Source organism: Pseudopodoces humilis, chromosome 30 (genome assembly GCF_049639895.1).
Source record: "Pseudopodoces humilis isolate 2021_Gansu_Grassland_sample_001 chromosome 30, ASM4963989v1, whole genome shotgun sequence".
NCBI lineage: Eukaryota > Metazoa > Chordata > Aves > Passeriformes > Paridae > Pseudopodoces > Pseudopodoces humilis.
Window position 1 is genome coordinate 495,171 of NC_142229.1, and position 16,788 is coordinate 511,958.

Sequence of the window (16,788 nt, forward strand, 5' to 3'; positions counted from 1 at the left end):
GCCCACTCGGGCTGCCCCGGGCACCGCCGGCCGATGCTCGCTGGAGCCCGGCTCGCCCCGGAGCGTGGCCCCGCTCCCTGCCAAGCCCGGGGACAGCGCCAATCCTCAGAGAGGGGTTAGTGCTAAGGGCAGCGGGGGCTTTCCTCCCTCCGCTTATTTCCCCGCCTGTCGCGGCTCCTCGCCGGAGTGCAGCGGGCTGGGAAGCGGCCAGAACGTGTCAGAGGCTCTGGAAACGCTCTCTGCGCATCCCGGTCCCTTTTCCTGTAGGGGAAAACAAGCGACCCTAAAAATCTTCCCTGCTGTCAGCTCGGGGCACCTCGGTTTTGGTGAGAGACAACGACTTTGAAGCAGAGCAGCGACTTCCCCCGGCAGCGAAGTTTGACTTGTCACTGACTTACTTAAACCGATCCCTGCTAATCGAATATCTGATTTAAGCTGAAAGAATTTAGTCTCGGGTTAACCAGCCCTTGCGAAAGTCTGACTGCAGAAAAAATTGTGATGTTTCCCACGCATTTCCCGGCTTGGGAAGATTCAAATGCTTCTGTTTACCCACAATATCCCTGACTGCAGCTTTATTTCTTTGTGAAATTAGTTGTTGCTCCCTCTCCCTAAAGCAAATTTCTACTTACTGCGAAGAAAATAGGTGCACATGAGCACCTCCAAATTACTTAATAGACAGATTAAACCTATGTGCCAGATTAGTTAAGAGCTGGACAACTTTGGGTTTTAGTCCCCAGAATAGTTCCACAGCACTGGCAAAAGTATTTGACTCTTTCGGGGAACTACAGATGTTTTCCTTGCCAATGAGGTACGGTGTGAACTCGCCACATCCGCCACGGCTACACCTAGCTTGGGGCTTCCTCTGGTTCTGCGTGTAAAAATTGGGATTTATTGGTTTCTTAGGAATAGCTGGGAGAAAAACCTGGCGATGCCAGCGGGCAGCACAACACGGCTGCACCTCCACCGCTCCCGTGGAGTCTTGTTAGGAGCTGTTTCCTTTTACTTTCGATTTCCTCGAGGATAAACCTCTTCTCCGCCACCACCCGTATTTACTAAACGCTCTATCGACATTAATAAAACTCTGATAACTCCTCCCATGGCTCTTGGAAAACCTTGCTGCCGGATCAAGCCGTGGCTGGGGGCATGGATGTACAATTTCTAAACCGTCCCTGTTTCAGCTGAAGTCCCCTCTGCTGTTCCATGCCCTTCACCTTGTCTCTAATACTAAATAAAATCAGGTTTATCCCCGGGGGTGCAAATTTAGCCTTTCCCGACGCTACTGCTTTTTTTTAAAGCTATCCAGAGAGCAATGAAAACAAAACAAAGGGAAAAAAAAAACAAAACAAAACCTAAAAGAGTTTTCATCGTCTTACCCCAACGGGAAGAGAGTGGGGTAAGTGCCCTGTGCCGACTTGGCTGGGAAGAGAAAACAAAAGGGGGGTATAAAGGGAGATAAGCCGCCCAAAGAAGTGGAAAGCAACCAGCCAGGCCCCAGTTTCGCGGTGTTCAGAGGCATTTCAGCTCAGCACAGAGCTCTCGGATGCTCGGGCAGGTGCTCCAGGCGGGCGGGCACAGGATGCCCGCGGGGATCCTCGGTGTCCGAGCCCTCCCCTGCTCCCTCAGCCCCTGCTCTGCCTGCCCTGAACCCGCGGGTGAAGATTTCGGCGATGCCCACCATGAATTAAGCAACACAAGACGAGCCGGGGAAGCGGGGGTTTGACATCTACATTTAAGTTCATTCTAACTTGGTCCCCTTCCGTTCGGCTGTGTAGCCCAGGGAGGGGTACCCTGGATCACTGGGAACAACAGATCCAGGGCCCCACACACCTTCCTGGGGCAGAAAATAAAAGGGTGATCCCATCTCGCTGTCATCTGAGCCCCACATTGGGTTTTAGGACTCCTGACGCTCTCCGGTTTTGGAGCGCTACTGCCTAGCTCTAGCTCCAACCTTCACTTTTCGCTGACTGGAGAAGACCGGGAGGGAGACAGAGAGGAAAAAAATGTAATTTAATATCAAATGCAAACAACAGCGCATAAAGAAAAGGTTTGCTTAAAAAAAAAAAAAAAAAAAAAAAAAAAAAAAACAGGGCAAAAGCGGGAGAGAAATAGGCACGGTTACCTTTGTGCTGCTACGTTTGCATCCACAACCCCAACGTTTCTGACCCAGGACCTGACGGAATCCATCTCAGAACCTAGAGATTTATCTTTCAGAATCGGTCCTCTTCCTAACGTGTCTTGAATTCCAAACATTTAAAAAGTCTATTCCAACTAGCAACAGTTTCCTTTTGGGAGATAAGGAAGGAGGAAAAAAAAAATAAGAAAAAGAAAACGATGCAGCCTTTGAATCTGACACACAAATCCCAGGAAAGTGAAGTTCAGCTTTAAAACCAACTTCTTCTGCTTTTTAACGCTACGTGTTTTTAATGCCTTCAAACGGGGAAGAAAGTTTTTCCTCTTGCCAAGTAAAAGTTACGCTGATTCAGCCTCGCCTGGTATCATCATCCTTCACACGCAGGCGAGAGAGCCGCATCCAGAAACGGGCCGCTAAGGAGGATCACCTGTTCCTCAAGCAGACAGCGGGGAGAAGGCTTTGGCCGCAGGCTGATCCGGGAGGAAGGCAGGGGAGAGCAGCGGTGAATGGGCACGAGAGGCAGGGACGGAGCGGGGCAGGGGCCGCTCCCACCCGCACCCAGCCCGGCCCTTCCCGCGCCATCAATGGCTTACGGGCGGCGCGCGGGCGGCGCGCGGGGGGCGGGGCCCCGCGCCAAATAAGGGTATCTCATTTGCATCTCGCGTCGCCATTGGTTGAGCCGCTCGGCTGCGCTCCGCCCCCTCCCCTCGACGCGCCCTCCCGCGCGCGGGGCCGGTGGGGAAGGAGCGCGCCCGGCGGGGCTGGTGCAGTGGGGATGTCGCGATAGGGATGTCGCGATAGGGGTATGGGGATGGGCTGTGCTCATAGCCCGGCAGCCGCACACCGAGCGGTGCTGCCCCGGACCGCGCAAACTGTGCTAAAGCAGCTGGACCGGGGTGGAAACACCCTGGCGCATCTGGAGCACGGGGAATAGCGAGTTTATCGCGATGGGTTTATCGTGATGGGTTTATCGTCGTAGCCCGGCAGCTCCACAGCGAACGGTGCTGCCCCAGAACGTATAAAGAGTGCTGAAGCTGCGGGACTGGGCTGCAAGGAGCGCACCCGCCGCCCGCCTCGCGGCAGAAGCCCGGGCAGGGGAACAGCGGGTTTATCGCGATGGTTGATCGCGATGGGTTACGGCCAGGGACCGACAGCCTCGCACCGAGCGGTGCTGCCCCAGCCCGCACAGAGTGCGCTGAAACCGCGGGGCCGGAGCGGGAGGAGCGCGCCCGTCCCGGGACAGCCGGAGCCGGGCACGGGAGCCGCGGGGTTATCGCGATGTGCCGGCAGCCTCAGCCCGACCTGTCCTGGCCCAGAACACCCGAAGTGCCCCCAAAGCATCGAGCTCTGTCCCTCTGAGCGCGCTGCCAAAGCCGCCGCACGGGCAGCGGCCGCTGGGCTCCAGGCGCGGGATTTAAAATGAAAAATGAGAAATGGGTCCGGGGAAGGCTGCGGGCAGAGGCTGCGGGCAGGGCAAGAGCCAGCCCGAGACCGCCAGGCACCCAACAGACCCCAAAGTTACACCCTGAGAGCTGCCAGCTCTCACCTTAAAACTTTTTATAACATCCCATGGAGGCAACATTTCCCATTAAAGGAAACCGGAGCTCTTCCCAGCCCGGCCCGCCGTGACCCTCCACCGTACCTAGGTCTGCATTTATTTTAGTTTATTTTTTTAAACTGCCCTGCCTTGGCGATGTTCTCCTCCTGGCCTTTTTGTATTCTGATCCGCGTATAGATCTGCCTCTGAAATCTATATAACACCAACGCGAAAACAGATTTCAAGACAATGAATGCAAATCTGTGCTCAGAGACCATCTGCCAGATGAGGGAATCAGATGTTCGGTAGTTAAAGGCACAGCGCAAGGATTCAAGTATTTCCTTGACTCATTATGTGCAGCTCCTCTCTTTAACCTGCTTAGTTTTACTTTTTTTTTAAACGGGATAGAACTATAATTTCCATTTCAGATTAAATCCGAACTCCTTCCATCCACGTTCAGCCGCGATTCAAAAAGACGTCTATTAAATTCTAGATTATTTTCGCGGAGTTTCATACAGTTCTCTCCAAAAAGAATCTCAAATTAAAATCTTCCCATAAAACTTTCATAAAAATGTATCCTTAATTCAGACACGATTGAGGGCAAAGCCGGGACTCAGATTCATTCTGTCTACATAAGTGACAGACATGGTATTGGATGAACTAATACCTCTCACCCAATCTTTGTTCAAGGAAATTTGCCATGCTAACCCACCTCCCCAAATTGATAAATATGCAGGAAGTGATTTTGCCAGGTTAGCAATAGGAGAGGCTGGCGCTATTTTAACGTTAGAGAAAAGCAACAGCAGTTTGACGGAGGCCAATATTTCAATATAAGATCTTGGTATCCCTGAGAGGCAATCTCTCTGTATTAAAAAGCCCAAACCAACCAAACAGGTTAAAAAAATACTAAAAAAAAAAGTGAGAAACCAGAGCATACAAGATAAACATACAGGCGATGGTAAGGCATATTATACTGTTGGTTTTGGGGTTTTTTTACCATTTCGCAATAGGTGTGGGTGCATTTCCTCGAATAAAAGCCCCCTCTTTGTAGTAAGATAATTTCTGGCAATGCCAGTCCGAGCGTTCCTACGTTTGTTCCTAACCCGGGGCAGGGGCGGAAGGGGAGGGGGCAGAATTCCCTCTCGCTGCAACCTTGGCCGATGCGTTTACAGGGAGTGAACGCTCCCTAATAAACCGAGCCCATCTCCCCTGGAGATAAAGCCGAGCCTATCCCCGCAAGGTCGGCTCCGACCCAGCCCCTCTCCGAACAAAGGGGACCCGTGTGCGGTGGCCCCGGGGGACCCCCGCTTTTAGGGATTCCGGGGGTCAGAGGGCAGCGCCGCAGGTCAGGGGAGATGCGCTGCCTTCACCCCACACAGCTGCCACCAGGATTCGGAAGTCGAGGCACAGATGCGGGAGCATCGTCCCCTCCCGGCCCCGCGGGGGCTGCGGCCGTGGGGTGCCCCCTCCCACGGGCACTGCGGGAGCGCCGGGGGAGCTGCACCGCTCCAGGCAGGGCAAGGGCGTTCGGGGGCACAATCTGCTCCCCCAAGCAAGTTTCTCGCCTTTAAGATACACTGCAAAATCACTCCAGTCCTTGAATACTTCTGAAATTATAAACTCCTGCTCTAGATTCCCCATTTCAAGCCCAAACTGTATTTAAACCAAGCGAAAAGACCATCGCTCAGATTCTTCTGATGCAAATTCACTCCGAAAAAAAAAAATTTAAAAAGCGGCATTTATACGCGAGCGACCGCCGATAAATCTGGATTTTTGCGCTTTAGAGGTTTCCGCAGTTCGGCTCGGGGAGTCGCCCGCCGGCAGGTAAAGAGCACCGCGGAACTCTGAGAGGTGGAAAAACCCAAAAAACAACCTTCCAGACCCCTGGAAAGCGAGGGAAGCCTCCAGCAGCGCATCCGCCGTGCCGTAAATACAATTACGGACACAAATGGGAGCCGAAGGTTTGGGAAGGGGCTCCGGAGCCCAGAGGAGCCTGGAGCGGCTCAGACGCCCCGCTTCTCCGGGCGGAGGGAGGGGAAGGGAGTCGGGCCGGGCACTCCCCGCATCCCCCGGGCTCGGGGGGTCCCTCCCGGCCGCCCCCGAATCCCCCCAGCTCTCCATCCCTTCACTCTGCGAATCGCTTCCAGCGATTTTCTTCCTCGGACTAAAAGAGAAAGCGGGTGGTGGGAGGTGGGAGGGCGGGTGTGGAAAGCAACTGGTTCGGTGAGTGCTGATCATTTCCTTCTGGAGGAAGAGTTATTCCCCTCCAGACTGCCGCACTCGTTTCCACATGCCGGGGTCAAAATGACAGGTGAGGCAGATTTGACGTGGTAAAGAGAGATGCTCGTCTTTGTTAGCAGGTTTTTAACAGCGTCGTTTCATACTCCGGAGTCAACTTTCACTCCTCGGCACATCTCAGCGACTCCCAGCAGGAAGCAAGATGGATAGAAGATAATATTTAACCCATTTGAAAGCATAACCTTCAACTACTATTGTTTCTTCTCACGTTTAAGGGGAGAATGTCAGAGGAAAAAAAAATAAAAGTTAAAGTAAGCCTAAAGACAACACTTGGAAGGAAACATTTCATGCGTGCTCCTATTCACTTGTGAGAATTCACCAACCTTCAGGTGCCTCAAGGGAACGAATTGTAGGTTAAAATTATCAGTGTCAGAATGGAGAAGGACAACTAATACATTTCCCTCTTTATCCACTAATCTCACTGGAAGGTTCATTTTTCCAGCACACCTGTACCAGAAAAAGAAATGTGCCTTTTAGAAACGTTTCCTTAAGCTGGTAACAGCTTCTGGTTCAGAGTCACGCGTTCAAGCACACACCAACTGCACTTTTAGCAATATAGTAACGGTATTCAACAAACAAAGTCCCCGAAAATAGCTTTCAAGAGCCGAGCATCAGCATAGACAAAATATCCACTTCCACGGGGTCGCTTGTGATAGAAATGCGGCTACAAAAGCCAGCAGTGAGGAGCGTGGGGGAGCAGTCAGAGCACTGTGTACACAACCAGACTAGAAAATCGCTCCAGCTTATGCAAGACTATTCCCGATTTGCAAGACTCTCGATTTAACTAAAATTAAAACATAGGTAAGGAAATAAACCTTCTTAACACGCTTTTAACAGGGGAGGTTTAAAGCAGTTCAGGTGGGTGCAACTAAACCCTGAAAGCAACTTGAGTTCTTAACTGCAAAAAGTGCAAAAACAGGCTCTGAAGTGCTGCAGTGCCATCGGTGATATTTATTCTAGACCTGGTTTTATACAATCAACACATTTCTCAGAAGAGAACTCTCCATCTGATTGCTTCAAAAAGTTGAGCCCCCAAGAATAAAACAATAGATCCTCATCAGATCCCCCGCACAGCCTCAGTAAAAGCAGAAGCAGGGGTTTATAGCTGCAGCCTTGTGAGCCCTACCTGGTCTCTGCCTCTCTCCCCTTCCCTGTGGCACCATAAATGCACTCACTATTTACTGCAGGCAGCTCTCCACGCTCACAGCCCTCACAAACTACAGAGATTCCACCCACCACACTTGTAAGCAGTGAACAAAGGAATGCTTTCAAACTCACAAATGCATATGTAAACATTTAATAACTTCTTCCCCACCTCATCTTTCCCAAAAGAGAGAAAACACTGTATCCATCAGATCCACTTCTGAGTCTCCTGCTCATTCCAATAAGGAGGTGTTTTTCTTTTCACTAGAACAGAAAAACACATCTGCTACATTTTATATCCAACTTTTTTTTTTTTTTCTTTTAAAAGATACTTTTACTGCCTTTTGCCTAGCATAGTTTTTGGAACACTTTAGGAAATAATATTTTACCATGGGGAGTGTGTGTTCCATTTTATTTTATAATGCAGATTTGAGGAGTCATAGTGCTGAAGTTTGTTTTTGTAACCACATGGAGGTTTGAAGCAACAACCACACTCAGGAAAAATACTTGAAGAGGGTGTATATTTGTGCTGGGATCCTCTCCCTCATTTTGCACTTTATGGAAAGCAATCAAAGTCAACTTTTCAATATGTCTTTGTATATAAACTACCTGAAATATTCACTAGGAAGGAGTTTAGGTTATCACAGTCTTTCTAGTTCCAGGTGTGTGCTTAGGATCCAACCCCAGCTGTCAAATGGAGTCTCCACAAGCAACTGGATAAATGCAGACACACTGGAGATCAGAATTCAATTAATTCATTAATGTCTGAACCAAATAAAAGTGGTCCTCAGAACTGCAAACATTGTTACACTGGCACTTAACCTACTCTAGTCATTCAAGTGGTCTTACAAGAATTACTTGACAATGCAGACATGCTTAACCTCGTGCTCAAACATCTGCACAGTGAGGGCCTGATTTTTATTTCTTGACTCAACTGAATGCAGCTCTGCCTTAAACAGGTGTCTCACTTTAATTACATGAATAGTCACTCTCAAGTGGTGCCACAGGGACACTTTGCCAGCTCAAAAGTCAGCAAGCCTTAAGCAACTCGCTAGACAAAAACCCTTATTTTAAATTTAAAAATATAAGAATTGCAGATTTCTGTACTTCACAGATCTCCTGTGAAGTACAACCTAACATATAAACTAGAATACTCTCGAGTGACAGGAATATCAAACTACAAGCAGGATTATGCAAGTTGTGTCTAATTCCAAACTTGCCAGTTTTTCCCTTCATTGATAGAAAAGGCAGAGCACATTAGGATTAGGAAAATCACTTGGACAGTCAATAATCATAATACCTGCCTCTTTAAAAGTTTCCTGTGCCTTTTTTTAAAGCATCTGGTAATAGAAGCTAAAATAAAATACACAAAAAATCTAATCAAATCTGACTATTCCTACATTCTTTCCATAAGGCAAGAAAGTGGCAGTAAAAATCCCAATATTCTACAATTAGAGCTTTAGAACCTTGGAAAGACAGCTCAGCTCTTCTTTGAAGCACATTAAACAAAGAAACTTCAGGTTATTTGGTGGAACAGAACTATTAACACACCTCACTCCAGAAAGCCAACAGGATTCCTACCTCAGTCTATTGCATTTCAAAAGCTGCCAAATTACACAGCCACATTCTGATGCTGAGATTTGTATCCAAAGCAGGGGAGCTGATTTTTATGTGACAGTGATGTTCTATCTTTATCTCCCATAACCAGTGAAAATGCCAAAACCAAAAGCTCAAAATTTAAGTCATCTGGATCTAGGTTAGTCTGACCATTATCTTCCAGGAGGTAAGAAATCTTCCCAGAGATTTAGGCCTTCTGCAGTGTTTAATTACAATTTACCATTTGAACTGTTTCTTTCATCGCTGATTTTAGCAGGCTAAACAGCAATGGTTTGAAAGTTTCTCACATCTAAATGGTTCTGATACTTGAAAGGATTTGATCAGCCTGCTTGTAAAGCATCACATTTTCATCAGTTAGGAGAGCAAAAATTGTATATTTTACTTAATAGTCTGATACTATTTCTGTATTTCAAGAGAAAGCTCTGCTTACTAGACAGAAATGGCTACAGAAATATCTTCAAATGAAAGCTGGAGCTTGTTCTTACCAGGACTGATCTTGCTGCAGACTGTGAATGGAAGAAAGGAAATAATATGCCATATGCTTCAACATATTCCAGCCTTCAGATGCTCTGAACACATGCTCTTGAAAACAACAGAGGGTGTTTTCCTTCCCTAAAGCCAAAGAATGCATGTGGACCACAAAGCTGTGTCTGCTCAGGGTGCCCTAAACCCTCTGAACTTGCTCATCTGTTATGTTGTCACTGATGTCCCGTGGACTTGGAATCAGCCAAGGTTATTTTTTTGTCTTCAGCATCACCTCGAGGCACGTGAGTATCAGAAAAATGTTCAGGGACTATTGGTAAGGATGGACTGAGCAACTTGCTTGGTCAAACTCATGTCACGCATCTTTAAGATATGTCACAAACCTTTAAGATTTTCTATCTGCTCTCTGCCTGCACTGATACTTCGCAAATTATGGTGCTTTCAACTGACTTTGTGCTTTTTAAGACAGCCTAGTACCCAAGGTCTAAACCATATGAGATAAAGCTCCTTTGCTGCGCTGCTCACAATCCAAACTTTAGAAGAAATAACGAGGGAAATGAGGATGGAGCAGAGGCACAGACAGGGAAGCCAGGAGGAGAAAACACAACCTCAGAACACTTTGGGTGACACAACATCATTAGTAAGCAACTAAAGGAATGCTGTTCATGGACTTTCCCCTTCACTCCTGCTTGGTCAAGGCAGTGTCCAAGAGTGTCCCACACGACAGGACATCACCCTACAGCAGTGACAACCCTGGACATGGGCACTGCCTCAAGCCTGGAAAGCACCCGAGGGGCTTGAGCCTCAAGATTTGACATTTGAGCTACAAAATTTGAGGCACTCAGGGGCTGTACTCCAGGATAAAACCTCCCACCACTGGATTTTGCCCCGAGCCGTACCCAGGCACCCCCAGAGGCCAGATTTGCTCTGCTGACCTCGAGGTGACCAGGCAGGGGTCACACCCAGGGAAGGAGAGCAGCACAGCACGTGCAGCCTCGGGAGGGGAAAGCCATCCCACAGGATGCTTTGTGGCACCTGATTTTTCCTGGCACAGAACATGAATAATGTTCATGGTGACAGAGCCTACAGGCAATAAAAGGCCTTGGCAAGTATCAAACAGCTCCAAACCTTGCTTTGGCTCCCTGCCAGCTGCCACAGCCAGCCAGCATTTCCTACTCCAGCCTAGGACAGTGACCATTAAGGAATTACATCCTTACTGGTTTCCAGTGAGAAAACAAAGAGAAAATGTATTATATTTTCTTTTTTTTTTTAAAAAAATCACCCAATAAACAGAAAGGAAGAAATTATTTTTAATGTAATTTTCTAATGGATAAGGAAATTGTTATTATTCACATATTCATCTGCCAAGGCTCCAAACAAGAACATAGGTTGGGAAGCCAATGAAAAAATCCCTACTTTTATTATCATCCTTTGTCCAAACAGCACATGAAGGCTCAAACCAAGAATCCAGAGCTCCCCAGTGCTAAACCATTCATAGGAATTTGTAAAGTGTTCCAAAGAGAATTCAAGTGTGAGAAGTAATAAGACTACAGGATGAAATAAGTAAGAAAGCAGAATTTTTCTGGCCATTATTAGTCCTGCACAGCATTCAGTTTAAGCAGATTTGGCCAAGTAGTAACGACCTGCGTTTCAAAACAAAAAAACCCACATTTTACCATTTTCACTGCTATTCCTTTTTTTTTTTGTCAGCCAGGATAATCAGCATTACCAATCAGGCAAAATACTTTGTATTAACTAATAAGTCATATTAAGGAACACTTCTAATTTCACATCTCCAAACCATAAAAGAAAGAGGTTTGCTTCAGTGACTAGTCCAGTTTGGGAGAACTGACACAGTTAAATTCTTCCTGTTTTCCCTTAGATTCTCATTTCTTGATTATTTTTCCCTGGTTTTGTTGACCACTGTGGTTTCAATAAAATTACATAATCTAGTCATAGTCAAATGGGCTGTTCCTTCATAATTCAGACCCAAGGTGACAAACCCCATTTCAGTGAACACCAAGCCCTTCTGCTCAGCATCTGCTGCAGGTAAATGCTGCTGGATCATTCCTGGCCTGTAAAAAGTGGGAAAACGGGGAAGTCAAAGTTGCTGCAGGTCAGTGGCAGGGACAGGATTGGATTTCAGGAGCTCCTGAATCCTGGGACAATGCCATCCATGGACACGTGCAAACACATCCCCAGGGCTCAACTATTGGCACGTTTGCCACGTATCCTGCAAAATAACAACATTGAAGAAGTACCAAAGACAGCCAACACAAACATCTGTTTTTGGGAACATCCTCGTGGGCTGGGAACACAACAACCTCTGCCTTTCCACCAAGGATTGGTTAAATGAGCCAAGGACATTCACTTGGATCGACAGCATCATCTAAAAACCTGAATTTCCTGCACTTACACACTCTTACATGTTCATGGTGTGTGTGTACAACATATGTGCATTTGTAACACAGAATTAGAAAGTCGAGCTTGCCACTACAGGTAAAACTTCAGCCACTGATAAAATGTTCTCTCAATGGTTGGAAGGTTTCTGCTTCCACACTGTTAGTAAAACGGGAAATATGATTTACATATTACATACATATCATTAATATTGCATATTACGTACTTACAAGCCTTAATAGTTTGCAGAACTCCTGTTTTACACCTGGCCTAATTATTTGGTAAGAAAGGAACTAAATATTTGCTCATGCAAGGTGTTTTAACAGCTGCACTGACTTCCTGTCCCCAGGATCTTGGGTACATTTGTTGTTCATGGGTACAACAGGTGAGAATCAGGGCTGGTGAAGTTTCACCCTCAGTTTCAACAATAGCAAAGCTGCACTTGGATCCCTGATCTCTGACTTCACAACACACCCCAGCCTTGTCCTTTGTCACAAGCACCAGTGCTGTGTAGTGTGACCCAGAAACTCCAAATATCCAGGAGTTCAGAATCTGTGTGCAACTCAAGAAATACAAGTTAGAGGAGCTAAAAAGGATGTGTCTGTAGGTTGAGTGCAGAAGAGTAGTTAGTATAAAAGCAGAAGTCCATTCAGCTGTCAGAAGCCAAACATAAAAGTTATAAAATCACAGTTCCGTGATTTAATCTGTATAACACAGCTCAAAGCTTTTCAGAACAAAGCAGATGAATTCTGAGCTACACTTCCCCCATATCCTAGTACAAAACTCACCTTCAGATCTAGAGAATTCCTAGAAAAGGAAAGGGAGAAGATCACCAATCTTGTTTGAAACTTTGCAAAGTCTGAAGTGTTTGTCAGGCAACTTTCTCCTCAGGCACTGACAGATGCTGCAGGAGGAAGGGGAGAGCTGCAAGGTGATGGGAAACAGGCTGATGAGGCAGCAGCTCCTACAGCACTGGGGAAAGGCCCTTAAAGAGGCCATGATTTTGGAAAAGGATGGATAAGGGAATAACAGAAGGAGGCAAAGCTGAAGCAACACCTAAACTGACCCCTCTCAGTAGCACCATAAACATGGGGAGCACTTCCACAGGGGCAGAATATCCCCATCCTACAGCCTGAGCCTGGAAATTCAGGTAGAAAGACAAAACTCAGATTTTTTAAATATTAAGGCAGAAGTGTTGAGGCTTATTCATGTTTCAAGTGCACAGGTCCAGGAACTGGGCTCAGCATGAGCTGTTCCCAGTGATGAACACCCAACACATTTGTGCAAATTTACCAACAACAAGCAAATTAAAGATGTTTTGGCACTGTGCCTCTTGATTCTGCAGGGATTACACTTTAAATCCTCAAGAAAAGAGAGGGGGTTAGTGAGCGAGGCAGCACCTGCACGTGCCATGAAGAACAGGAGGAGGAAAGCTACATTCCCAATTCACAGATCAGAAACAGGGGGCCATGAAATTTAAGCCACTTGCCTGAAATAATACAGGAAGAACTCAGCCCTACTCTCCCACTCCCCAGAGCTGTCTTTCAGAGCACAACTGCATTCAGTCCCTTTGCAGTACAGCTAAATGTTGTTCAAATTGCTTAGTGTTGGGGAAAGCAGGAGAGGAAAATGTTCTAAGAGAAAATAAAAGTCCCCAGCATCAAGAAAAGTATTTTACACTCCTGATTAATTATGCAACAGAGTCAAATATTTAAAATGGGATTTCCTTTCCCAAAATAATGCTGGCACAAATGACAAACCTGCAGTTCAAGCACACAGAAATACTAAAATCATGATATTTCACGCACCATTTACCTGGGCAATGCCACCACCTTGTGGTCTGCACAACAACTCTCTGCTCCAATCCCCATGTCCTCAACAGGGTCTGAACCTAAAGCTGTTCTCTTTTGAGGGAGCTCTGCTCAAACTCCAGTGCTGAACAGCCCCAGTGGAGTGGCAGTCATGGAATTTAATGATATATGATTACTTAGCCATTGTTAGTACAAATAAATTCCTGTTCTCAACACAAAGTTACACTCAGTGAGCTCTGAAAAGGGCCTTTTTTGTACTGCTATTCCAGTAGAGATTCCTCTCCTCTCTTTTGAACCGTATCCCATCCCAACAGGCTTTCCCACCCACCTTTTCTCTAGGATAGTAACTCTCCCTGGAGGTCACTGCAGCAAGAGCACGATTTTACAGCCCTACTCAGGGAAATTTTTTGAGACATGATGGCCTCAATGTAAACCAGGTTCCACAAAGCCCAGCACATCAAAGCCTTCCTCCACACCAGGCTTTTGTCGCCCCAAGCACAAGCAGCAGCACAGGCTCGAAGGGATGCTCTATACAGAAGGAATACGCTCTGGAACACACCAGAGCAATTCTGCATAAAGGCAGATTCCCTTCTGGATGAGCTCCAGCTTTCAGTGCCTACACAGATCAAATGAGGGACTAACAATCCCAGGTTTGGCTGAGTTTTGCCATTGCAGTATGACTAAAGATCTTCAGGTGACAGGCAGAAAAATCGTGGATATCAAACTTCTCATGTTTGGCCCCGTGACTATTGCAAAATCCATTTCTACTCTAAGTAGATAAAGCCCATCTGAAGCTTCCATAAAGATTCAAAAATACTTTGGATATCTTCTACTGATACAACCAAGACATCCTGTATGGTGCAAGCCCAGGCTACTCTCCAGGGCACAAAAGCACAGACAGCAATTCTTCCTGCCCTGCTGGACACAGAACTGATTCAGGGAGCCAAGAACAGGACACTGCCAGCCTGCAGCATCCTCCTCCTCAGAGGATTACATCCTCTGTTTGTACTGCAACTCTTGGACAAAACCACTGCCTTGCCAGGTTTATACTTCTTTTACCAGTTAATTTTGTAGTTCCATTACTCTAATTTACACTTGCCAATCAGCCATGGACCTCAGAGAGTTTTACATCACAGACAAACTCATTCCAAAAACATTGAAAGCTACTGCCTTTCCTCTCCCTTTGCTTTGCTGCTTCCTTCACATCTCAGTGGAGCAGCTTCAGAGCTCTGTCAGTGAAACAACAGAGGCCACACTGCACTGAGAAGGGTGGCCAGGGCACTTTATTACAGAATCAGCCATTTACAACTGCTCTCGTTTTCTGTAAAGCAGATCGAGACAAACCAGGATTTTTGGATTGGAAACATCTGCTCTGGGAGTGATTAGGAACAGTTATGGAGTCATTCCTGTCATTTTCCTTGCTCAGACAAGCTCTAGGGTCCAATTTCTATCAGCATTTGAGCACCTTATTCCTTTGGGTTTCCTTTGAAAGTTTTAGCCCATAAAGTCTTCCCCCTAAATCCCACTGGCCTTTGCTACATTCACATGCTATATTTAAACCTCTTAATCTAAATTACAAACTCAACAGCCTCTTTACAGCACTCTTAGTACATTTAACACAACAGGAGCCTCATCATCAACAGGCAGCTGTGCAGTTATTAGTACAAAAAACATATATGGGAGAAAAAAAGTAATCTCATGGTCCAGGGTTTGAATTTGCTTTACAGGCATTGTAAAGAGCTGGCAGAACAAGGAGTCAGCAGGAAATGCTTTATCAAATGCAACACAGATAACAGCATGTCTGAATTTTGCTAAATACTTATATTTTTAGTATTTCTATGTGTATTCAAAACTCCAGAGGGGAAGAAAAACCGCATCTTGGGGAGGTGATCGCAAACACAGGGAAGTCTCCAATCTTATCTGCAGTAACTGAGTGCCAGGTGATGACACAAGAGCCATGCTGGTGATCACTGAGCTTTGTCTTACAAGCAGCAGCTGAGTATTTGAAAATGCATCCCTTCCTCCTGAAAGGTGCAACAGCAACACCCTCATTTACCCATGGACTTCCCAGTACTCCTCCCCACATTTCATGCCACAGCAAAAGCATCTTCTATTTGTTATTTTTATGGAGAGAAGGTAGAACTAAAGCAAAGAACAAAACCACTTGTGAATATTTGTAAACTCCTCTTTCTGCAGGCCTTGGTGCTTCACCTCAAAGCATCCCACCAACATCATGGAGAAGTTTCACTACTCATTGTTTCATTTCATTCTACCAATTACAGTAAAGCCCACTGAACTGGAAACAACCCAAGAACACCACAAGAAGGCTAAAAAGCCATTCTACAGAAAAGAAGGGGCAGACCAGCCCTTCCCAAACCTTTCCAGAAGCTCAAAAGCACCGTCAGGGCAGGATCACAGCAGGCTACAAACCAGCCACAACCAGAGGGAAAAAACCACTTCGAGCACCACAGACAGGGCACAACCCCATCCTGCCACCCTACTGCAGCAAATGAAATCATCTCCTACCTGGAGAACGTCCTCAAACAGTTGTTTTTCCACCAGAGAACCTTCCCCACCTCAGACAAGCAGAGTTATGGTCTGAGAGAGGAGGACTCAAGACCTCAAGAGCCAGAGCTGCCCCACCCAGTTCTAGAAGGCTCTGCAGCCCCTCAGCCATCCGCTCTTCAGTGGAAACACCTGGCACAGCTCACACTAATGGACCTTTTCTCATCCTCCCCCCACAGACTTTAAGGCTCATTTCCCCCTTCCCTTTTTCCTAGTCTTTCCCTTTTTTCCCCCCCAAAGAAGAGAAATAGGAATCCTTTGACCACTTTTTTCATTAAAATTTGCTGTTCTAGGGCTATGTGCAAGGCAGGGGGTGATGGTCAAAGCTGTGCTTTGCTCAGAGGAAAAGGCATTTGCAGACAGAGCTTTACCTCAAGCCTTCAGGGCTGCTTTCCACAGCAGAGAAAAACCACATTTTCAGCATTTCATAAACATTTATTTCAATGTTTCTCAAACATTTTAAGCATCTTTGTCTTGTGAGTCCCAGGAAACAGGCACTAATGCCAGGAGAATGCTTTTGACTGGAGAACCTGCAGCAGTGGTCAAGCACATTCCCGTTTCTCCTAACTCCAAAAACGTGGCCTCCTCCCAGACCTAATGTGCAAATTTCCTGACGGGTTTCTATTGTGACACCCAAAATGGCACAAATTTAAGAGAAAATGCCCCAATATCACATGAACTTTCACCATGTACATCATAGAAAATGTTATATACACTCAGCAAGTTAAAGTATATCCCTGAAGAAGGAATTTTGCCTGAAACCTTCTTCAGCTGTATCATTAATTAAAAAAAGGGAGCTGGAA

The 16,788-nt window shown here is 46.4% G+C and overlaps 1 protein-coding gene across 2 annotated transcripts in view; it reads right to left on the bottom strand.

Annotated features, from left to right (window-relative positions):
* Positions 1–16,059, bottom strand: part of EBF2 (EBF transcription factor 2) — a 127,160-nt gene extending 111,101 nt beyond the window's left edge. For both annotated transcript variants that reach the window (XM_005532235.3, XM_088068231.1), the window contains exons 1-2: positions 15,947–16,059; positions 2,120–2,282 (exon numbers count right to left, since the gene is read on the bottom strand). In XM_005532235.3, coding sequence (XP_005532292.1) covers positions 2,120–2,250 — 131 coding nt within the window. In that variant the 5' untranslated portion in view covers positions 2,251–2,282; positions 15,947–16,059. The remainder of the gene's footprint in view (positions 1–2,119; positions 2,283–15,946) is intronic.
* Between the last annotated feature and the right edge of the window lie 729 nt (positions 16,060–16,788).